This window comes from Salmo trutta, chromosome 30, assembly GCF_901001165.1.
Source record: "Salmo trutta chromosome 30, fSalTru1.1, whole genome shotgun sequence".
Lineage (NCBI taxonomy): Eukaryota > Metazoa > Chordata > Actinopteri > Salmoniformes > Salmonidae > Salmo > Salmo trutta.
In genome coordinates this window covers 18,105,606-18,129,849 of record NC_042986.1, presented here as the reverse complement: position 1 = coordinate 18,129,849, position 24,244 = coordinate 18,105,606, and the positions used below count along the sequence as shown (strand labels likewise).

Genomic DNA, 24,244 nt, shown 5'->3' with positions numbered 1-24,244 from the left:
TGGGGAGGAGGAGGGGCATCTGCTCTGTAAGTGTGTACTGTGGTGCATCTGTGGCAACGCAGCTAGCATCTCATTACAGAGCCGGCTGCCAGCCTCATTCGGATCAGACAGCTTGGCTGTCTCTCGCTCTCTCTCTCTCACACACACACACACACACACACACACACACACACACACACACACACACACACACACACACACACACACACACACACACACACACACACACACACACACACACACACACACACACACACACACACACACACACACACACACACACACACACACACACACACACAGGATGCAGGAACAGAGGGGGAAGTGGTGGGGATGCACAAGGATGTTTGTTTTCTAGGAAAATTATTAACAACAGATATAGACACTTAGAATCTTCAGAGTGGAAGGAGAAATGTATCTGGCTGGCAAATTAGGGTTGAAGTGAGCATATTGGCCTTCCCTGTGGCTCAGTTGGTAGAGCATGGTGTGTGCAACGCCAGGGTTGTGGGTTCGATTCCCACGGGGGGGCAGTATAAAAATAATAAAAATAAAGAAAAAATGTATGAAATGTATGCATTCACTACTGTAAGTCGCGTCTGCTAAATGACTAAAATGTAAATGTAATTTCCTCTGAAAGGATAGCCTGTCAGGAATCCAAATGTATCATTTCACTCTTGGAAATAATAGACCAATATATTTTCTTTGTCTATTGCAGGTGGTAAAGGTTGCTGGGAGCAACATCTCCCACAAGTTGCGTCTGTCCAACGTGAAGCCGTCTGACGAGGGCACGTACGAGTGCCGCGTGATTGACTTCAGCGACACCGATAGCAATGCCCGCCACCACAAGGTGAGGGCCTATCTGCAGGTGGAGCCAGAGAGCAACCATAACCCGGCACTACGCCACCACGGGGCCAACTTCCAAACCAAGGACACCAAGGTTCTGGCAGGCAGCGGCCACCAGCCGGAGCATGGCAAGCACTCGCCAGCAGCCCACCACAGCCACCACAAACCAACAGGCACTGGCAGGGAGCTGAGGAAGAGGTCTGCTGAGGATGACAGCGCTACTGACTGCACTGACAGCTGTCCTCTAGGCCTCACAGCTCACCCATAACCTCCCTAACCTGCTCCGGCCTCAGCTCCAAGCTCCAACCTTGTCCTAAACCCCAGATGGGCAAGTCCAGTCCTGGAGGACCACAGTGTGTAGAGACTTTTGATTCAACCACCCCAGCTGTAACATACATGATTAAACTAAAGTCTCTGTACACACCGCTTCCCCTGTTGCATACCCCTGCCCTCTGCCCAACATGCACACACCAAATGGACTCTGGTGCCACCCTAGTCCTATACCTTGGCCTCTCTCATCTCCCCTTACACTGCCCTAACACAACAATGTCCCACCAAAAACACCTCAGCTCCACTCCCAGTCCCAGCCCCCTCTTTCTATATCACAACCCTCTAGATCAGGGGTGTCAAAGTCATTTTTCCCCGGGGGCCACATTCCATTTTCAACGAGGTCCAGAGGGCACCACTGAAAATTGGTTATATTTCCTCGCCGTCAAAATTAGCTAAAAACAGACCTCTATCCATAGTTTTGGGAATTTACAACGCTCCCTGACTCTGTAGCTTTTATTTCTGTGGTTATCAGTGAGCTGGACCCAGTCAAGAAACTGTATGAATGTAGATCCATTATAATTTCTACACAGTTTGATTTGGTTTTAGTCATTTTAAAGTATATTGAGTTTGTCCCCCCCCCCCCAAAAAAAAGAGTCATATCTTTAAAACCACCCGCAGGCCGGACTGGACCACCTTGCGGGCCGGATCCGGGCTGTATGTTTGACACCCCTACTCTAGATGGTCCACACTCTATAGATTACTGTATAAAATGACAATGTGAGTGCATGTTCATCATGTTTTCTTAGAATGTTTTTCAACCATCCATGAGGAAATAGTTTTAAGTTGGACAGATAACTTGTTGCTTTGTTAATTCATTTTGGTTTGTTAATATCTTAAGTTACTCTTCGTTTCTATGTTGCATTTGATCTAGCCAAAGTAAGATAGAGGACATTTGTTTATTTTTCTGAGCAGTTCATTTGCTGTCTCTCTATGGGTAACTTCATGGAGAAATATAATTTGGTCACTAAAGCTGCTTTGTTTGTGGAAGAATTTCCTCTCAAGTATGATTTCCACTTAACCAGAGCTAAACCAATGTTTATCAGCTAAAACCTGTTTATGGTGTTTTGTGCTTTCCTTACAGACTGAATGTGGCATTGTGAAAGACATGGATAAAGGAACTGTTTCTAGCTCTTAACTTTGCTTTAATGTTTTGTAAGAAATCATTATAAAAATGTATATTTTAGAATTTCTTCTAGGTTGTTGGTCTTGCACTAAATGTATGCCTTTATCAAATTAAATAAATTGTACATGAACTTATTTACCTATTTATTGTGACTTGAATGCAAACTGCCTTCAGAGTAACTTCCTTATTTAGGACCTCTAGTATGTATAGGCTTGAAACGTTGATGATGGAAAATATGTTCGTATTACATTCATCATGAAAAGTCAGCATCTGACCTTGCAATTATTTATATGCTAACACACACTGATTTGTATGCTGCCATTGTAGAGACATTATTATTCAAAGCCAGAATACTCCATCACAGTCAACTCATAAGGCAGTCATACATTTCCTCTTGCCAGTCTCCTTCCTCACACCCATGCATCCTGAGTAATCAACAAATTGAGTCTTACAGTATGTAATCTCTGAACTGCATTACTCTAAGGTGTGCCAAACAGTACCTGCCTAATCAGTCAAGCTAGACTGTCAGATGATTTGATGATTAACAGAATATGAACCCTTGCTGCATGAAATTATCAAGACTGGTTGTAGGGAAATCGCTTCATCCCGTCCCTGGCTGTGTCTGTATGGGCTGCCAGGCAGGGCCTCCATGGCTGATGAGTAATGGCGCTATTGTCAGCGTTGGCAGCTGGATAAATAGCAAAGTATGGTGGAGATAAAGCACTCCCTCGCCAACGCAAAGCACATGTGGCAAACCTGTTCCTGTCTCCCCGGCACGCACATTCATTATGTCACGGAGAGGCTTCCAGACCCCTCAGTCTTAACAAGACCTGACAAACAAGCCAGGGCTCTAACCTACACTTCAACCCTCAGTGGACTTCAAGTTGTAATCAAAATCATGCTAGGACTTTCAATCAAGCGTTTGTGCAGCAAGTAGCAGATCTGTTTTGTGTGAATCAACGGGAGGTTTGTGTGGAATGACCATGACCTCTGGTTATCAAAGGAAAAATGGAACCAAGATGTGAAGCTGAAGTCGTTCTGTTAGGTGACCTAAACTGGGATATGCTTAACACCCCGGACGACCTACAATCTAAGCTAGATGCCCTCAATCTCATACAAATTATCAAGGAACCCACAAGGTACAACCCTAAATCCGCAAACATGGGCACCCTCATAGATATTATCCTGACCAACTTGCCCTCCAAATACACCTCTGCTGTTTTCAAATCAGGATCTCATTGATCACTGCCTCATTGCCTGCATTTGTTATGGGTCCGCGGTCAAACGACCACCCCGCATCACTGTCAAGGGGGGTGACACTCTACAAGCAAACTGTTACAGACCTATATCCATCCTGCCCTGCCATTCTAAAGTCTTCGAACGCCAAGTTAACAAACAGATCACTGACCATTTCGAATCCCACCATACCTTCTCCGCTGTGCAATCCGGTTTCCGAGCTGGTCACGGGTGCAACTCAGCCACGCTCAAGGTACTAAACGATATCATAACCGCCATCGATAAAAGACAGTACTGTGCAGCCGTCTTCATCGACCTGGCCAAGGCTTTCGACTCTGTCAATCACAGTATTCTTATTGGCATACTCAACAGCCTTGGTTTCTCAAATGACTGCCTCGCCAGGTTCACCAACTACTTCTCAGATAGAGTTCAGTGTGTCAAATCGGTGGGCCTGTTGTCCGGACCTCTGGCAGTCTCTATGGGGGTACCACAGGGCTCAATTCTCGGGCCGACTCTTTTCTCTGTATACATCAACGATGTCGCTCTTGCTGCGGGTGTTTCCTTGATCCACCTCTACGCAGACGACACCATTCTGTATACATCTGGCCCTTCTTTGGACACTGTGTTAACAAACCTCCAAACGAGCTTCAATGCCATACAACACTCCTTCCATGGCCTCTAACTGCTCTTAAACGCTAGTAAAACTAAATGCATGCTCTTCAAATGATCGCTGCCCGCACCCGCCCGCCCGACTAGCATCACTACTCTGGACGGTTCTGACTTAGAATATGTGGACAACTACAAATGTCTGGCTAGACTGTAAACTCTTCTTCCAGACTCATATTAAGCATCTCCAATCCAAAATTAAATCTAGAATCAGCTTCCTATTTCTAACAAAGCCTCCTTCACTCATGCTGCCAAACATACCCTCGTAAAACTGACTATCCTACCAATCCTCGACTTTGGCGATGTCATTTACAAAATAGCCTCCAACACTCTACTCAGCAAACTGGATGCAGTTTATCACAGTGCCATCCGTTTTGTCACCAAAGCCCCATATAACACCCACCACTGCGACCTGTATGCTCTCGTCGGCTTGACCTCGCTAGATATTAATCGCCAAACCCACTGGCTCAGGTCATCTATAAGTCTTTGCTAGGTAAAGCTCCGTCTTATCTCAGCTCACTGCTCACCATAGCAACACCCACCCGTAGCACGCGCTCCAGCAGGTATATCTCACTGGTCATCCCCAAAGCCAACACCTCATTGGCCGCCTTTCCTTCCAGTTCTCTGCTGCCAATGACTGGAACGAATTGCAAAAATCACTGAAGTTGGAGACTTATATCTCCCTCACTAACTTTAAGCATCAGCTACCTGAGCAGCTAACCGATCGCTGCAGCTGTACACAGCCAATCTGTAAAGAGCCCATCTGTAAATAGCCCATCCCCATATTGTTTTTATTTACTTTTTTTGCACACCAGTATTTCTACATGCACATCATCATCTGCACATCTATCACTTCAGTGTTTTTTTGCTAAATTGTAATTACTTCGCTACTATGGCCTATTTATTGCCTTACCTCCTTACTCCATTTGCTCACACTGTATATAGATTTTTCTATTGTGTTAACGACTGTACTTTTCTTTATCCCACGTGTAACTGTGTTGTTGTTTGTGTCGAACTGCTTTGCTTTATCTTGGCCAGGTCGCAGCTGTAAATGAGAACTTGTTCTCAACTGGCCTACCTGGTTAAATAAAGGTGAAATAAAAAATAATAATTTAATTACATTTTTAAAAAGACGGGATTGCAGGCAAATGAAATTCTACTTACGGTAGAAAAGTTCAATTATGGCATAGATTGCTACAGCTACTTGTATGAAAGGCTAAGCAGTTACAACGAAGAGGTCAGGAAAATACATTTCTGTTATAATAAAAAAAACTATAATTGTTTATTAAAAAGAGGACTATTAATTACTTATTTTTTTCTTTACATTCAAAATACTGGTCTTTTGTCCATCCCTTGGGAGCATATTGGAATATGTACACCCTTACCCAACACAACACAACAGAATCAGCACTTAACATTTTGGTGTTTCAAAGTCACTGTTAAAATAGAGGAAGAAGTCTGCAAAAAAGAGGTTCGGGGAAGACTAGGACAAGCTATGCTCTCCTGAGGCTGTCGTCAGTGTAGTGTTCCTTTCTCTGCTTGGGGACAGACGGGTGGATGACTGGGGTACTGTTCATCAGTGCAGCTCACTGGATATGGATCCCTGCTGGCTGTGTGTCCTCAGGCAAGCCAAAGTCCTCCAGGAGTTTCAAGACATTATCTGTGTATTCATTCCTCGGGAGGCCCATCCCACTCAGCTCCACAGGTTTCAGGTCAGGGTGTGGCGGGTTGTAGGAGCAGGGACAGTACAGCTCGTTCAGAGTCAACCAGAAGGCATCAGGATCCACTTCTATTAGGCGGAGGAAGACACTGCACAGAATAGAGATAGCACATTCAACTGAATAAAATGATAATAGAAAGCTAACTCTAAAACATAAGGTCATAAATTATACGGGATAAATCACAATATACAGACATGATAAGGAGATGGTACCAGATAAAAACGGGCTTTTAATTGTACTGCTAGATTTATTATTGCAATAGAAATATACCTCAGACAGGCCTCTTGCAGTTTGGGAGGCTGTCTGCAGCTGAGGTAGGGCAGGCAGGATTCAGTTACAGCATCCATATCTGAGTCCCCTGCAAATACAACTCAGATATACCACATATATACCAGAAGGAAAACCAAGGAAAAGAAAAAAAATGGGAAAAGAAAAAAGGAAATGGAGATAGTGTTGAGAAAAAAAAAAAAACTGAAATGACCTGGGAATTTCACAGCAGCCTGCCTCCATCTCCAGATTTCACACATCCACTCCCCACTCTCAGTACCTTTCATAACCATGGCAACTCCATCACTTTGTAGTAGTCCCCTCCCCATTCCCCCGACCCCAGACACGTATTCCCTAAGCTCCTAACTGGGCCGCCATTCAAACCTCATTTCAAAATAAGCTTTCTCGCTTCTTGCTAAAGCTTTTCTTATTTGGCAATTCAACCCAGACGGGTGAAAAACCAGCCTGCTCGTTGTGTCAGAAAACATTGGTGCATATTTGAAAAGATAAATGGGATTATTTCAGAATTCATTTTACCCAGTATACCGATCCCCCTCTTTTCTGTGGAATCAAGAGGTGAACACAGAAAATAAATACTGAGGGAGAGGCCAGCCCAGGTGTTTCTCTATTGGGGTAAATAAACTTAAAAGCGTATCACATTGGGAGAATTTCTCTATGGCCAATAATTGCCTTTCTGGAGATGCCCCAGCGGTGAGGTGGAGCTGATGGTTACCAGTGTGTTCTACTATTTCTGCTGCTGCAGCCTCTGTCTCTCTGTGTCTCAACTTAAACCGACTCAGCTGTATTCCTCTGGGGCTGATGTAAAGGGAGGTAGCGTCTTCACAGACCAAGGACAGAGAAGACCATGAATCGGCTCAGCTAGGTGAGGTGTATCCAAACGGTGGGTGTCATGCTGGCCCTGCCTTGTGTGTCTCGATATCCCTTGACTAAGGCAGCAGCAATGTCTGTCTCCCTTGGGAGCTTGGTTGGGGAAATGTACATGAACATACACCTTTTAATGCAGTCTACACGATACACCAGTGTAATTCCAAAACAGTGCAATAGTGACACCTAGTGGCCAAAAAGCGTTACCGATTTAACATTCCCTAAAGAATTATGAAAATAAAGCTGTGTCACCTAGACTAAAGAAGGGAGGGTGTTGGTGGCCTGCCTACCTAGGTCCAGATGAAGGCAGAGAGCCCCCAGGCCCTGCAGCACAGCCAGCTGTAACTTGTAGGCCAGGGTGTGGCTGTAGACTGGGCCAGCCCTGGCACTCACTGGCGCCTGTTTGGACAGCCAGGCAGTCAGCTTGGGGATCACCTCTTTAGACACCCTCTTCCTCAGGAAATCTCTGCAGGTTTCCCCCAATGTGCACAGAACCTAAAGAGAAAATACATCATTATAAATACCAACTGTTCTAGGTGAATCATATGTATTCAGTCAGGTCCATAAATATTTGAACATTGACCAAGTTCTAATTATTTTAGCTGTCTACCACAGCATATTGGAGTTGAAATTAAATAATGAATATGAGCTGAAAGTGCAGACTTTCAGCTTTAATTTGAGTATTACAAATCGGGTGAACGGTGTAGGAATTACAGCACTTTTTATATGTGGTTACCCTCTTTTTAAGGGACCAAAAGTAACTGGACAATTGGCTTCTCAGCTGTTCCATGAGCAGGTCTGTGTTATTCCCTCATTAGTTCATTTACACTCGCGGCTCCCGAGTGGCGCAGCGGCCTAAGGCACTGCATCTCAGTGCTAGAGGCGTCACTACAGACACCCTGGTTCAACTCCAGGCTGTATCACAACCGGCCGTGATTGGGAGTTCGATAGGGTGGCGCACAATTGGCCCAGCGTCGTCCGGGTTTGGCCGGTGTAGGCCATCACAGTAAACAAGAATTTGTTCTTAACTGACTTGTCTGGTTTAAATAAAAAAAGGAAGCAGATAAAAGGTCTAGAGTTGATTTCAAGTGTGGCATTTGGAATCTGTTGCTGTTAACCCTCAATATGAAGTCCAAAGAGCTGTCACTGCCAGTGAAGCAGCCATCATTAGGCTGACAAATCAAAACAAATCCATCAGAGAGACAGCTAAAACATTAGGTGTGGCCAAATCAACTATTTGGGACATTCTTAAAAAGAAAGAACGCACTGGTGAGCTCAGGAACACCAAAAGTCCCGGAAGACCACGGAAAACAACTGTGGTGACAGAATAATTATTTGCAACCAAATATTAAAGCTCACAATTTAATTGATGATTATGTTAGTTTGTCCAATTACTTTTGAGACCCTAAAATTGGGGGGGGGGGGGGCTATGTATAAAAATGGCTGTAATTCCGACACGGTTCATACAATAATTTTAACAAAACCTTAAATTAAAGATGAAAGTCTACACTTAAAGCACATCTTGGGTGTTTCCTTTCAAATCCATTGTGGTGGCGTACAGAGCCAAAATTATTCAAATTGTGTCACTGTCCAAATACTTATGGACCTGACTGACAAATGAATTCCCATTTGTACTTTTTCCTAATTATGTAATCAACTATGTATTATGTAAACAGGAAATTATTATTATTTAACTGAGTGAAGGTGGGAGCAGTAGTGAAATAGACACCCTGAAGGCTCGGAGGACAGCTAATGGGTCATCAGCGGTAAGTCTGAGCAGCAGGGCAGGCCAGCAGCGGTGGGCCATGGGCAGTAGCTCATTCTCCTTCTGACTTAGCACACACACACACAGCTCCAACACATCCAGGACCTGCAAAAAACCAAACCAAAAACCTGGGTCAGGACTCACAGAATTGGCGATAGTGAGCACACGTGACAGCAACATGTGGCAGAGGCTTGTATTTTATTGAACTCTCTGGTCTTTAGTTTTCAAGCTACGTATCTTAGAATTCAAAACAATCTAGAGGACTACCTTGAGTCTGAGTCTCAGGCTGGGGTCTGAGAGCAGGTGAATGCAGCGCTCCATGACGTCTTTAGCTATGGTGATGTGGGCTGGAAGCTCAACTTTCACATCAGGACTATCCATATCCTCTTCACAGTCCATGCTTGGCGGGAGCTCTGAATTAAAATGATAATAATACACGTTTCAATTCAGTGCTAGAAACCCAGTGACTCATAACACTGATGGGTTCTGATTTCTGCTGCAGTTTTCAATTGACATTTTTTAAACATGGCTAACTGTCACAGCAGCACACCACACAAAATCGTCCCGATGCCTAAAAAGCAGCGCAATGACTCAGACCCAGCTATGAGGAAAACAGCACGAGTCAAACTTATTCAGGTCTGACACGGCACAGTAGTGTTGAGAACCTTCACCAAGCACAGCGCTAATGTTGTGCATCATTAATGTGAGAACGTTGTTTTCAGGGGAATAGTGTGGCAGTCAGAGAGAGAGCCCTAACTAACCTGGGTGCTCTGTACCCTCCTCCTCTGCCCCGATGCCCACTGCCAGCTCCTTCTGTTTGTGGTAGTCCAGGAGAAACTGCCGCACATTCAGCTGGTCCTGCTCACGCCGCACCTTCTTGGTTCCCAAAGCGTCACTTGTTCCCGCAACACTAGAGGGGAACCACCTCGCTGTAGTGGAAAAGCAACATGATTAAGATTGTGTTACTTAGGCTGTGTTAGCTAAAGGTTGTCATTTTGTGTCCTGCGTTTCAATTTCCTCTGAGTTCTCCAATTCAAAAGCATGCCATGACATGGTGATAACAATGTTATAAACTAGGGAAAACATTTAAGTGGATGTGGAAACTTTACCTAGAGCCTTCATAAGTGAGTGCAGCACAGTGCAGAACAGAGGGGACGTCTCGTCGTAGCTCATGTCCAGAGCCAGCAGCACGTCCTGGACTATGTCCCCCACCAGAGGCAGCAGGCTGGGGTCGGAGTGACTGAACATGACGGTGAGGACCCTGGGGGCGTGGGGGTGGACGCCCAGCCTCTGGAGGTTCAAAGACACGTCGTTCAGCAGGTAATCTGAGTTCTCATTGATCAGCTCCTTCAGGGAGGCGTATCCACAGGCCAGGCTGATGTCCCACATGGCATCCAGCGCTGCCTGGCTGATCAACAGGGTTTCATCCCCGGCCTTCTCCAGAACCGGGTACAGTGATGTCATCAGAATGAGACGGAAGTCCATCCCCAAGGCCTGGGCGAAGCAGCCTATCCCCTCCAATTGAATGCAGATCTGCCAGATGTTGCTGTTCAGCTCGTGGATTGTGGAGCTCTTGTGGACTGCTTGGACCAACTGGAGGGGATTCCCTTTCCCTTCAACCTCATTAGATATGGAGAAGAGACTAGACTGAGTTTGCTGCTCCTGTTCCCCTTTGTCTGACTCCTCACCAATAAGGGTTGGCAGGTGCCAGTGGCTCAGGCAGATGTACTCCTCTATGATGGATTCTACTACTGCTTTCAGGTCCTCCTGATTGGGCACTCCCTGCCTCTCCTGGCCTCCTGCCACACCGATGCCTGCTGCCCCTGTGATCACCTCATTCAGCACCATTGCAGCTTGCTTCCTGTAGACCGACGACTCCTTGTACAGATCCATGAAGTGATCTACTAGGAGATAGACGTTCCCATAGTAACCTAAGACCCTGCAGATCTCCTTGAGCAGGGAGAAGATTCTTTCGTCTGTGAAGTAGAGGAAGTGCTTCCTCTGAGCATGTGCCCCATGTGGTCCGGGCCCCGTCGCCACAGTTACGGCAGAGCTCCTCTCCTCCACGATGCGTACGTCCATCACGTCTAACTCCAACACCTGCATCAGGGCCTTGGACACCCGCTGGAGGTGGGCCGCAGAGTTGAGTACCACTATCACCTTGGGGCCCAGGATTTTGAGGTAGCCCAGGAACACGTTGAGGACAAACACCTTACGCTGGTCATCAGACGTCCTCATGAGGCGCGGCAGCGAGGTGGCCAGGGAGTGGAGGTTCTCTGACAGCACGTCAGTAAAGGCCTGGTTGTTACTATCTGAGCTCTGATGCCTCTCTGCCACCTCCCTCAGGGCAGCCTCACACCTCTCCCTCACAGTGGGCTCCTCATCGTTCACAGCCCCCACCAGAGCCTCCAGGAGGGGGCCCACACACTCACCCAGGGAGGAGTTACAGTTGGCCAGGAGGTGGTCTGAGAAGTTCACCATCTCAAGCCTCACTCTCCAGTGCTGATGAGCTGAGGTGCAGGAGATGATCTTTTTTAACAGTAAGGCCAGCCTCCCAGAGGTGTTTCGCACCCAGTCCGGAGTTCTCTGCACTACCAGCTCCCATACTCTCCCCAGTTCCCACAGCTGTCTCTCCCCAGTCCCTGTGTTCTGAAGCTGGTCGTCAGCCATCACCAATCCCACTGTCTTGAACCACACCTTAATGGCCCTAACTGTGACAGCATGTCCATGTCTCATATCGCCAGTGATCACACGGCTCACAGCGATGGTGATCCCAGGTAAGAAAGAAGCCATGGTGCTGCCTAGGATACGCCTCTCCTTCTGACCCACCAACACATGGTCCATAGAACAGTCACACTGGAGGGTCAGGGCCTGCAGGCATTTCAGAGCAGCAGCCTGCACGGTGCGGGACTTCTCCTGCTCTCCCAGTGCCAGCAGCAGGGAGATAGCAGCCCCAAGGCCAGACAGCATGATGGGCTCAAACAGCTTGAAGACCACGTCACCATAGGCTGCATGGAGCAGAGCGTCCAGGCACCTCAGTACTGCAGCTCTCAGCTCCTCTGAGGTAGGTGCTGGCTTCCCTGGGTCCGTGGGGGAGCAGAGGCAGAGGCAGAGCTCTGAGAGAAGGTCCCTCAGCGTCTCCCAGCTCCGTACACAGGTGTTCTCCAGGACATATCCCATGGCCTCGGCCACAGCTTGGATCAAGCCATCCCGCTTAGGGCCAGGGATTTTCAGGATGAAGCGGAGAGGAAAAAGGACATAGTCCTGCAGCTGCTGCAGAGTTCCATGATTTACATGCCTTAGCTGTGTGCTCAGGGTTTCCACATTGCCCACCGTGGGCTCACGAGTCAGGAGCACACAGGCTGGACGGAGGTATGCAAAAGCAAGCTTTGGGTCGTCAATCTGATGGTCCATTCTTTGAAGACAGATGTCACTCACTGAAAGAGAGAATTATGATATTGGTCATCTGATCATAAACTGTTTTGGGATGCAGTAGTGGGATGCTGTTTAGCAGTAGGCATGCTCAATGCATTAAAATGATTTTGACTATCAGAATAATAGCTTAGAGGTATATCTTTCAGTTACCTAAATGTTCATCTTATAGGCCTAACTTTGGTCCTTTGCTAGTCACCCCAAAACAGAACTTTGCCTGGCCATCCTTGCTAAAGGTGACGTTAACGTTAGATAGACAGAAAGCTAGCTATCTAATGGAATGCTTAAATGCCAAAGCAAGAGTAACCTAACAAAGTAAGCTTCAAATTAGCTTACCTTTGTTAGTAAATATTTTGTGACGGACATCTGAGACGAACTCCTTTCGAGATACAGCACTGAAACTGAATGAAGACTGTCCTAGCTGGCTGTCACACAAGCGTCACTTTTCCCTGTAGCTACGTCATTATCCTGCGTCGCAAAGCTGTGTTTACCATGCTTGTTAGCTAGCTTGCTTGCTTTGGTGCAGTTAATACTTGTAAATTAATTATATTTAAACATATTTTGGGGTCAAAGTTTACTTCGCTGCACCTCCATTTTTTGACCTGCAAAACTGGCTAAAGGAAACGGTACGATTGCACCTTTGTTGTTCCCCCCAGCTAAGCATGATGATACTTGACCGACAGCGGTTGATTTAGCTAGCTAATTTGCATGCAATTGTATGTCGTTTAATATAGCTACACGTGACAATAATTGTATAATATTTCAAGTAATGATCTAATTTCACCAGTTGCTCTGCAACGTTTTTTGAACAGATTTTGTACCGTGTGACTGTGTCGGGTGAAAGGTCAAGCGGCCATCTTTGAAGAGATCCAGAGACTTTTAGAAAGACAGCTGGCTGACGGAGTGACGGTATAGCGACATGTATGTGTATTGAAACGGCACGTTTACGAGACTGTGAATGGATGTATTGGTAATGAACTTGCAACTAGTATCCTAGAGTAGCTAGAGAGAAAACAAAGCCAGTGAATAGGTTAGCTAACTCGCTAGGCTAACGCTATCTAGCTAGGACTTTCTAGATGGCTATTTGTAAATAGATACTATAACGTTAACGAGGTAAACACGTTTACTAGATTGCGAACTCATAAATGTAAATGCGATTGCATAATTTAACACGTTTTTGTATGTAGTTAAATTAAGGAAGACTCGAGAAGCATGGACAAACAGACGTTTGGGTAGCTAACGTTAGTGTGTTTCATGCATAACATTAGCAGGTTGCATGGCTAACTGGCTGGAACTTTGTTTTTGATGACATTGCTAGTTTCCTTAGTTAACGTCCAAGAAACAGTTGTGGGGTGAGGCATATCAAAGAGAGACCTCTGGGCACATCATGTCATCATTTTCCGAGTCTGCGTTGGAGAAGAAGCTTTCGGAGCTCAGCAACTCTCAGCAGAGCGTTCAGACGCTGTCTCTGTGGATCATTCATCATCGCAAACACTCGTCGCTCATCGTCAAAGTATGGCACAGAGAACTGAAGAAAGGTGAGAGAACTTATGAACGTTGCCACCTCGACAATATTGTCTACCACAGCTAGTTACACACGGAAACGTTAATGTCACTTGAAGTATGCCAAACACTGTTATTTAGTTTGTCTACTTTCTGTATTTGTCTATCAGCAAAAAGCAGCAGGAAGTTGACTTTCCTTTATCTTGCCAATGACGTGATTCAAAACAGCAAGAAGAAAGGTCCAGAGTTCGCCAAAGACTTTGAGACGGTCCTTGTTGATGCTTGCTCTCATGTTGCAAGGTATGTGGTCTGGGATGATACAGTTTCAGAGCTAAACTTTTCTCTTGCACTGAAATGTTCCGTAAAGAGACGTGTGCTGCAGGCCTATGTTTTAGTATACCATGTTTGCATTGGAGGGTTGGCCTAGCTACATCAGTAAGACATTAACCTGCTTCTAAACATTGGTAAGTGGAGTACACTGCTACTGCTACAGCAGTATAACAAGACAATAACCAAGAGAATCAAATAAGTTATTGAGTTGCTTGGCTAGGGAGAATTGAATATCATGATGAATTACTATTTTTCTCTCTCTCCCTCAGAGAGGCTGATGATGGCTGTAGAAGGCCCATGGACAGGCTGCTCACTATCTGGCAGGAGCGCAGCCTCTACAAGGTAGAGTTCATCCAGCAGCTGAAGCTCGCCATCGAAGACTCTAACAGCCCCCAACACCAACCCACAGGTACGGTCAGTCCCCTAGGTTATCACTGATGTAGCAGTTCAGCTTTACTAAATTACTTACTGGTGACAGCATGTTTTCTATATATATATGTGTGTGTGTGTGTATTTGGATGTCAGAATTCCCATGCAACATCAACTTCCAATTGGTTGTTTTTGTATAAATCTGTGGTATTTTTTACAGAAGAGAAGAAGGCCCCTAAACGGACCTATCAGAAAATCCAGGAGCTGGAAGAAGAGGAAGAAGATGATGACTACAGGGGCCACATGTCCCCACAGGATTCAGACATCTCAGGGCCACAGCTGGTAGACAGAACTAACACAACTCCATATATCTTTAGCCCATTCACCAGTGCTTTGCTTATTACACTGCAATGTGACAGCTTTTCACACTAGTTGTAATTATCTCCCAACTCTCCACTAGGTGTCAGTGATCCGTAGATGTCCAATGGACTCATGATTTGGAAAATTCTTGTTTTTGTACTTTGGTTGTGAATTGTGTTTTAGAAACATTCTCCAGATTGATACCCAGAGCTTTGGTATTCACACACCCTTCACTTCTTCCCCCATTCTCCCCTCAGACGGAGGAGCTGGTCAAAGCCCTGCAGGACCTGGAGAATGCGGCCTCGGGTGATGCTGCTGTGCGCCAGAAGATCGCCTCTCTGCCACAGGAGGTGCAGGATGTGTCCCTGCTGGAGAAGATCACTGGTAAGTCCTGAGGGAGTCTTCATGCTATCTGGAGCACAGGTGAACTTTTGTCCCCGCCTATCTCCAAACTCAATGTGTATTGTAGGCCTAGGGATTCTTTTTTCAAACTTAAATTTGGTGAATTAAATAGTTTTTGATATTGTCCTTAAGGCAACATTCCACCCTGTTTGACTTGACTCCCCCTGTCCCTATAGATAAGGAGGCAGCTGATAAACTGTCCAAGACGGTGGACGAGGCCTGTCTACTGCTGGCTGAGTATAACGGACGTCTGGCTGCTGAGCTGGAGGACAGGAGGCAGCTGGCGCGCATGCTGACCGAGTACATCGGTAGCCAGAAGGAAGCCCTCACCGAGAGGGAGAAGAAACTGGAGGCATGTCTAAACCATCGAAATCACTGTTTTACTTGTCTCTTGTTACAAACAAGCAATTAGAATGTGGAAATATTTATGTTCCCATTATCAAATTACAGCAGCTTTGTAATTTACTTGGCTTCTTTAGAAGAAGTATGCAGTGAACCCATCTGAACTGTGTACCGTTTGACATCAGTAGCATTCTTTGTATTGCAGGAGTTCAAACAGAAGCTGGCACGGGTCACCCAGGTGCGCAAGGACCTCAAGTCCCACATCCAGAGCCTGCCTGACCTCTCTCTGCTGCCCAATGTGACGGGAGGTCTGGCCCCTCTACCCTCTGCTGGAGACCTGTTCTCCACCGACTGAGCTCCCTGCCACACCCTGCCTCTTGCCAGGGCACACACTGTTGAACCTGCTCTCTAGCTACTGAACCCTAGGGAGAGACTCAGAGGGACAGTGGAAGCTTGGGGACATCCCTGGTGGGAGAGACAATGGTTGACGATTCCGTTCCACCAGCTTGGACAAATATCTCCTGTTTGTTTTTATTCTGAATGCCAGTCGAACGCCAGCTAACTGATTCTGCGTTGGAAAGAAGAGAAGTGTTGGCCATCAGCCAATCCCCATTTTTCTGCGTTGTTTTTGTGCTCGTATGGTGGGATGGTGGCTCACACACCCACTAGATCTTTGTGAAGAGATGCATCTCATTTATTTTAATGGCTTTAAAGTTGGTTGATTTTGTAATGTTGGGGGGGGGATGTTTTTCTACGTAGGTTTTATTTTGGTTGTGACATTGTTTTCATCTTCCATAATTCCAGCTCAACACCGAACAGTATCCTTCTTTTCAGTTCTGTCATCAAACATGTTTTGAATTGTCATGCATACCAATCGTCAGTCCATACCATTACAACCATGCGGTAGTGTTTCTCAATCCAATGTGAAATATTTTAGCCCTCAGACATGTGGTTGATAGAAGTTATTAGAGCAAACGTGGGGCAGATGGAGACACTGACTTACACGTGTCCATAAAATGGTCTTTGATGAGTATTGCTCTTTCCCAGATGATTGCATCACTTGGTACAAGTGTCAAACTAACTAGCAGACTGATGCTTTTCAGGACTATGCTTGGCCACCAATTATTCAGACTTGACAGAGTAGCAGAATCTGAACTGGCTCATGGTTAATTCTGTCACTGCTGCAGTCCTTCCTTCATTTACATTTAAGTCATTTAGCACCTTCCTCAGGTGTCAATCGTTAACTCAGTTTTACAATGGTTGACAATCTGATTTCTGTGATCTCTTTAGTTTGGATTATGGATCCTGGGAGATAAGTGCTTGCCAATGTTACAGAATGCAGTAGGAGTAATAGGAGGACATCTGCCCCAACAAATGATGTTTTGCAGATGATGTATTAAAGCAGTAGTTTTTCAGTAATAAAACAAATCCATGGATACAAATAAAATTGAACAATTGGAAAAAAAGCTGTCCAGACTGGTTTATACTCTGACTAATGTGACATTGATACACTGAGTCTGTTTATATTTTTACCAGTGTCTTCCGACACTTGTCTCTGATTCAGTGCAGACAGATTTGTTGCTATCTGATGTAAAACAATAGAGTTTCACACCATTTACAAATTATGTAAAAAGGTCTTTCACATTTCTGTGAAACAAATCAAATATTTGTATTTCTTGAATAATTAGAAATGCTCATTAAGTGCTCCAGCATGCAAATGTACAAATGTCATCAAATACCGCAAGGCAGTGCAATTGAAATGTGGCAAATCTCTTTTAAAAACAAATCATGGCATTAGTGTCGTTGGCCGTTATATTATTCATTCCTTTATCTCAATGTTCAAGTATCCCTTGATGTTGCTCAGCTTGTCACTGTCGAAGTCTACCGTTAGGGTCCTGGACCCGATGCTAGTAGGTGTGAATTCCACTGTGTACTTGGCCTCTTGTTTTGGACCCACAGTTCCAACACTGCAGGGAGAATGGAGAGAACAGGAAGGTCATGAGAGGGAATGGATACAGTGATGTAGGCAGAGAGCCCAGTTTACTGGTAGGCTATATGAGAGGAGCTCTAGTATTTTTCAATGTGAGAAGGATATGTGACCTTGAAGTGAGTTTACAATCATGCGTACTACAACTGTACTGTACTTCTATATTTGGAGATTGTTTGCTAACTAGTGGCTAAAAAAGCTATCAAGCTAATATTGAACAGATCCAGTTTGTCAGCACTGTTTGTATACTTCTGTATGAGGATTTTTCCATCTGTGAGGCCGGCTCCCATCACACTGAAGAAGCAGTTCTGCAGGGGTTCTGGTAGAGGGTTCTCTAGTGAGATTTGTGCAGACAGCTTCTGGTTTACTCTGGGTTCTCCCAAGAGCTGCAGGAGAACATGTTAGACATGCTGATTATACCCTCTCTGAATACCTACACTACCGTTCAAAAGTTTGGGGTCACTTAGAAATGTCCTTGTTTTCGAAAGAAAAGCACAAATTTTTGTTCATTAAAATAACATCAAATTGATCAGAAATACAGTGTAGACATTGTTAATGTTGTAAATGACTATTGTAGCTGGAAACGGCTGATTTTTAATGGAATATCTACATAGGCGTACAGATGCTGGCCTTCTAGGCATAGTTCCTCTGTCCAGTGTCCGTTCTTTTGCCCATCTTAATCTTTTATTTTTATTGGCCAGTCTGAGATATGGCTTTTTCTTCGCAACTCAGCCTAGAAGGCCAGCATCCCGGAGTCGCCTCTTCACTGTTGACGTTGAGACTGGTGTTTTGAGGGTATTATTTAATGAAACTGCCAGTTGAAGACTTGTGAGGCTTCTGCTTCTCAAACTAGACACTAATGTAATTGTCCTCTTGCTCAGTTGTGCACCAGGGCCTCCCACTCCTCTTTCTATTCTGGTTAGAGCCTGTGTGTGCTGTTCTGTGAAGGGAGTAGTACACAGCGTTGTTCGAGATCTTCAGTTTCTTGGCAATTTCTCGCCTGGAATAGCCTTAATTTCTCAGAACAAGAATAGACTGATGAGTTTCAGAAGATAGTTCTTTGTTCCTGGGCATTTTGAGCCTGTAATTGAACCCACAAATGCTGATGCTTCAGATGCTCAGCTAGTCTAATGGCCAGTTTTATTGCTTCTTTAATTAGAACAACAGTTTTCAGCTGTGCTAACATAATTGCGAAAGGTTTTTCTAAGGATCAATTAGCCTTTTAAAATGATAAACTTGGATTAGCTAACACAACGTGCCATTGAAACACAGGAGTGATGGTTGCTGATAATGGGCCTCTGCGCCTATGTAGATATTCCATAAAGAATCTGCCGTTTCCAGCTACAATAGTCATTTACAACATTAACAATGTCTACACCGTATTTCTGATCAATTTGATGTTATTTTAATTGACACTTTTTTTTCTTTTTTTTCAAAAAGAAGGACATTTCTAAGTGACCCCAAACTTTTGAACGGTAATGTAAATATTACACTAAAAGTAATCAACTTTATCTGAGGAAAGGAAACATTTTGAATGATTTGATTTAACATCCCAATTTCTACAAAGAATTGGTAAAGAAAATAACCAATACCTTAATGGCTATATCTGGGTTCTCCAGCACAATGGTCCTCTTTGCCTTGTGGAATTCCCTGGGACTTGATTCGATGACAATAAGAACCAATTGAATCAGCCTATCTGACTTTATGGTGTCACCATAGTCAACATACTCCAGTCTTAAGGGAAGGCGCTTCTCTACAGATCAGAAGACAGCAGGGTCAGGAAAACATACGTTCCATGTTTCTGGCTAATACTGTAGATGGCACGAAGTGAAACGAATGAAACCTGACCTTTTCCCGTGGGAACCTCCATGGTTAAGTCTTCAATAAATCCACAATTGGCACCTGGTTTGCCATCATAGGACACAATTCGGGCATAAAACATAACACGACACGTCTTGTCAGCCTCTGTGTTGTTTGCGATGACTGCAAACACATCAAAATCCGCCCCAATGTCCATGTCAGGAGACACCTTGATCTTCACCTTCAGGCCTGGTTCCTGTCCTTTCTGCTGGAGGTCATTGTGATGCTTGGCTCTCTCATAGACCTCTCTCTCCTGCAAAGAACCTGAAAGCCACCAGAAGTTATAATGCAGCTTTAGCACAGATTTACAAAGACTAGTCTGATTTTATGTGTCCTGCAGACATGTGGCCTACCTTCAGGGTGCTTGTATAGGTGTGTGATGTCGTGCCTCTCGTCACTGCCCACAGCCTTGGTGCTAATAAAGTGCCCCACATCCATGGACGATCCCCCCATCTTTACCATCCTGCCATTGGTCAGCTTCACATACTCGACCACGTCAGCGTTGACCTCAGCAAACACAAACGGGGCGTCGTACTTCAGGTTTAGTTCCCCCTCTTTAATGGCTTTCAGAGGGACAGGGCCACAGCAGAAAACTCCTGTCAGATAGAATAACCAAGGACATGGAGTGGGTTGTTGTACTGCCCTGCCTCCTTGACAAGCTGTCAACTGAATTCAAACTTAAAATGTGATCATGTTACCGCGCATTGAAAATTGTTGTGAGAGTACATGCCAGACAAAGTAACACATCCTAAAACGCTTCCCTTTCAACAATTGTCTCTGGATATCTCTGAAGATAGGCCTACATCAGACTACCATGCATCTTAACTGGTTGCACCTTACATTAAATGAGTTGATGTAGATAGTGTGACAAGTGACCTAGATACTCCCAGCTGAGTGGATTAATACCTAGTAACAGGCATATCACACAGATAGTATTGCATTCTAAGACACCTAAGAGGCCTGTGCCTAGAGTGTGAATTAATTCATTACTTGCTTTGGCCATGATAATAGTACTAGCTTAATCTATGAAGCATTTTCATACACACGGTGATGTCTGACTTGAAATGTAACTTTTGTGCATTAACATTTGCAGGATCACCTTCACTCTTTTCTTGTGGTGTGGGGTCACTTGCTTGCCAGCCATCATAGCCTGCATCAAGATCAGGACGAGCCATCCAATTATCTACCCACACGTGGAAGTTCCTGAGACAAAGTGTATAATACAGGTACATTGTAACATTGTTTCACGATCATATAGAGCATTTTTGTTTCAGTAGCGCTTATAGTATTATTCTCACCATACTGAATCATCAGATATATCATTTCCATCCTCATCATACAGGAACTCAATCAGTAGGTTGCTGTTCGTGTCATGAGCGGATCCAAAGTTAGTAACCACTCGACACGGGATACCCAGAGCACGAGAAACTTGTGGACAGAAGAAGTCACACATCAGCACCTTCCTATCACTTGGCACTTAAAGAAAGGCATTGAAGATATTACAAGTAGCTGCAGATTACAGTCCTGACAGTTTCCATTGAAGCCATGCACTATAAATAATCTTGTTAAAGGGCTTGCCTCATAACCAGACAAAATATGTATTCTAGTACTTGCAGCTTCAAGACAAATATATACATTCACTATTTTATGTACAGTACCAGTCAAAAGTTTGGACACACCTACTCATTCATGTGTTTTTCTTTATTTTTGCTATTTTCTACATTGTAGAATAATAGTGAAGACATCAAAACTATGAAACAACACATATGGAATTATGTAGTAACCAAAAAAGTGTTAAACAAATCAAAATAGATTTTAGATTTTAGATTCTTCAAAGTAGCTACTCTTTACCTTGATGACAGCTTTGCACACTCTTGGCATTCTCTCAACCAACTTCATGAGGTAGTCACCTGGAATGCATTTCAATTAACAAGTGTGCCTTGTTAAAAGTTAATTTGTGGAATTTCTTTCCTTCTTAATGCATTTGAGCCAATCGGTTGTGTTGTGACAAGGTAGTGGTGGTATACAGAATATAGCCCTATTTTTGACTGGTACTGAATTTGTTGCTTCGCCATTGAAAAAATCCCATTAACAATGGAACTGAACAAAGTTATTTTGTATTTTACCTGTGCATGCTACTGCAGCAAACACCCAACACTGGCCATAGCGAACCCTCTGGCAGCAGTTATCAGCCCACTGATGTAGTATGGCAACACTGTCTGTCCAGTGAGAGGGTCTTACGCCATCATCATAGTCACCTGACCAGTTCCCCACTAGCACACCTTTGTCATCATTACTGTTGATCTGACACACAAGGATAAAATCATAACTTTCTTATATTGATGTATTGCAGTCAATAGTGCCTGATGTTTAGTCTGAGCACAGCCATATCCTGGTACTTCAGTGCTCTCACTTACCATGGCACTGATCACCCTAGTCACATAAACTGGGTTTCTCCTTCCAGAACAGTCTGCATCGGCATCTGACGAGTATTTAGGATTCTCATCCAGAAGTTTCAGACAGATGTCCAGCATCCCAGGCTCAAACTACAGAGGGAGAACCGGAAGACAGGGATACATATACATTCATCCTGGCTTGTCATACTGTACATAGTTCAACTAATTCAGATTCCAATTATGCATGCTACATGTACATTATATAATGTATTATTCTGTGGAAGCACCACAACATACCTGGCCAAATGTCCATGGGGAAGCTTTGATTCGTTTTGTTGTGCCTTTGTAGATGAGACCAGCCTGGGATAACACATACTCCTGCCTATCTCTCTCTTCCTCCATGTATACTGCATCCTCTGTAGCCAAGAAAAATAGACAAGCAGATTACAGACGAGATCTGTTACAGAGCTCCCTGGTCTAATGATAGTGCAAAGAAACACTGACTTACTGGCACACCAGGGATTGAACAGCAGTACAAACTCCCCCAGTTTGACTTTCTGGCCCTGGTCCAAGGTCAAGGAGTACAGTCCAATGGGGACATCAGGAGGGGAGGACACAGACAGAGAGACTACATTCCCAGGAGGACTAGTAGTGGACGCACTCCAGGCTGTCTTTGATGCGGAGTCAGTCAGGCTGAAGGTAGACTTGGTGCCTGATTGCTCTTTAGGTAACGGCCCTGTTGAAAGACATAAATTAGAATTATGCCTTTAGGACAAGTCACCTGTAGACACTGAGGAAAATGAGAAACCGAAGAGATGATTCCCCTCGATGCCGTAGACCTTCAGTAGGGTCTGAAATTATTGACACTTGTGTCATTCCACCTCAAAAAGCACAAGAAAGAGGATTTGACAGATAGTTGGAGAATCCTTGCTTGAAAATTCAGTATTTTGTCAGCAAAACTGTATGTATGTGAATTTACATTAATGTATATGAATTTACATTTACAGTGGGGTCCGAAATGATTGACACCCTTGATAAAGATGAGCAAAAATGATATAATAAATCATACAAATAATGAGCTGTATTGTATGCTAAAATAAATTGGGAAATTATATGATTTTATACTAAGACTGCTGAGAGAATTGCTGAAAGAGATTTTGTTTAACAATAAACACTTTTTTTCTCAAAAAGGTAGGTGTAAAAATGATTGACACCCTAGTTTTCAATCCCTTTCAATACCTCACCTTGCGGGGATAATGGCACTGAGCCTGTTTCTAAATTGTTTTATGAGTTGGAGAACACATTGGGAATGTTTGAGGACTTTATCAACTGAATCCTTTAAGACTTTATTACAGAATCTTTCCAGATCCTTGATATCCTTCGTCTGCTCTTATGGACTGCCCTCTTCAATTCAAACCAAAGGTGTTCAATGGGTTCGGAGAGTCCGGAGACTGAGATGGCCATTGCTAATTTTAATATGAATCCTATAAATTAAAATGGCCAACTTGAAATATTAGAAAGATTTATTATATCATTTTTGCTCGTCTTTATCAAGGGTGTCAATAATTTCAGACCCCACTGTAAATGTAAATTCATATACATGAATATAAATTCATATACATACAGCTTTGCTGACAATATAGTGAATGTTCCAATCCTAATGAGGTCTTTGTATCGTGTCCACAGTACTGTACCTATCTCTACTATGAGCCTGAAGGTGCTGACGCCTGCTTGGAACTGACTCCCAGATCTGAGGTGCAAAGTGATGGTGAAGGGCAGGCCCCTTCTAACTATCAGCCGGTCAAGCCCATTCTGGTCAGTGTGGTGAGTAGTATTGTTGATCCTACTCTCCAAATCACATCGCTCTATATCCAAGGCTGTGAAATAAGTCAATTAAAAACACATTTCAATCTCATCAACACCATTTTCCTAAGTAATAATGTATAGTACAACAGGTAAAAATGTGGATTACTAACAAGCAGTGATTTGTATCCCTTTCAAACTCTTATATTACTTATTCATCTATGTTAATCAGCAACAGGTTCCCAAATGTCAAGCTTATTTTCTGCTGATAGTATTTCTTAGCCAAAATATGTCATTTCAATTGTTTAACAACCTGTCCACCAACCTGTCAAACTTGGAGGGCTTCCATGAGTAAAACACAGACAAAGACGTTGAAGAACCACATTACATTTTGATTTATCTATACAACATAGATGCACACAAAAGAAACGTTGTTATTTTACCTTGATCCATTACTTTAGATAATGCCGGGTGTTCCTGGTCGGACTGTTAGAACGCATGCTTTATGATGGCTGTAATGTCAGCTCAGGGATATTTGTAGCATGTGTAACATGACCACGTTGTCTGTCAGGCCACATCCCCCTTAAAGCTGTTTTAGTCACGTTGTTCCTTCCCCAAAATGAT

The 24,244-nt window shown here is 44.1% G+C and overlaps 4 protein-coding genes across 7 annotated transcripts in view; 2 read left to right on the top strand and 2 right to left on the bottom strand.

Annotated features, from left to right (window-relative positions):
* The window catches only part of LOC115168157 (V-set and transmembrane domain-containing protein 2-like protein), a 41,615-nt gene extending 39,185 nt beyond the window's left edge, over positions 1 to 2,430 (top strand). Inside the window, exon 4 of the mRNA XM_029723158.1 lies at positions 716 to 2,430. Coding sequence (XP_029579018.1) covers positions 716 to 1,111 — 396 coding nt within the window. The 3' untranslated portion in view covers positions 1,112 to 2,430. The remainder of the gene's footprint in view (positions 1 to 715) is intronic.
* Positions 2,431 to 5,449: 3,019 nt separating this feature from the next.
* Positions 5,450 to 12,711, bottom strand: tti1 (TELO2 interacting protein 1). Of its 2 annotated transcripts, XM_029723151.1 has the most exons (8): positions 12,605 to 12,709; positions 9,946 to 12,273; positions 9,598 to 9,765; positions 9,104 to 9,249; positions 8,801 to 8,941; positions 7,362 to 7,566; positions 6,190 to 6,277; positions 5,450 to 6,007 (listed from the first exon to the last, which is right to left on the bottom strand). In XM_029723151.1, the coding sequence occupies exons 2-8, from the start codon at positions 12,248 to 12,250 to the stop codon at positions 5,785 to 5,787; spliced, it is 3,276 nt and encodes a 1,091-aa protein (XP_029579011.1). In that variant the 5' UTR covers positions 12,251 to 12,273; positions 12,605 to 12,709; the 3' UTR covers positions 5,450 to 5,784. The 2 variants fall into 2 exon arrangements, with proteins under 2 accessions (XP_029579011.1, XP_029579012.1); XM_029723152.1 differs by lacking the exons at positions 5,450 to 6,007; positions 6,190 to 6,277 and having other exon boundaries at positions 7,372 to 7,566; positions 8,767 to 8,941; positions 12,605 to 12,711.
* A 51-nt stretch (positions 12,712 to 12,762) lies between these two features.
* LOC115168156 (regulation of nuclear pre-mRNA domain-containing protein 1B) lies at positions 12,763 to 17,040 on the top strand. Of its 3 annotated transcripts, none has more exons than XM_029723157.1 (9): positions 12,763 to 12,894; positions 13,081 to 13,177; positions 13,587 to 13,806; positions 13,942 to 14,071; positions 14,371 to 14,510; positions 14,691 to 14,812; positions 15,088 to 15,214; positions 15,409 to 15,584; positions 15,780 to 17,040. In XM_029723157.1, the coding sequence occupies exons 3-9, from the start codon at positions 13,656 to 13,658 to the stop codon at positions 15,927 to 15,929; spliced, it is 996 nt and encodes a 331-aa protein (XP_029579017.1). In that variant the 5' UTR covers positions 12,763 to 12,894; positions 13,081 to 13,177; positions 13,587 to 13,655; the 3' UTR covers positions 15,930 to 17,040. The 3 variants fall into 3 exon arrangements, with proteins under 3 accessions (XP_029579017.1, XP_029579014.1, XP_029579015.1); XM_029723154.1 differs by having other exon boundaries at positions 13,081 to 13,189; XM_029723155.1 differs by having other exon boundaries at positions 13,081 to 13,238.
* Positions 16,953 to 24,169, bottom strand: tgm2a (transglutaminase 2, C polypeptide A). Its single transcript, XM_029723153.1, has 13 exons — positions 24,064 to 24,169; positions 23,512 to 23,694; positions 22,326 to 22,553; positions 22,115 to 22,233; positions 21,839 to 21,967; positions 21,548 to 21,725; positions 20,720 to 20,849; positions 20,521 to 20,624; positions 19,775 to 20,017; positions 19,410 to 19,685; positions 19,154 to 19,314; positions 17,811 to 17,947; positions 16,953 to 17,541 (listed from the first exon to the last, which is right to left on the bottom strand). The coding sequence occupies exons 1-13, from the start codon at positions 24,071 to 24,073 to the stop codon at positions 17,394 to 17,396; spliced, it is 2,046 nt and encodes a 681-aa protein (XP_029579013.1). The 5' UTR covers positions 24,074 to 24,169; the 3' UTR covers positions 16,953 to 17,393.
* Between the last annotated feature and the right edge of the window lie 75 nt (positions 24,170 to 24,244).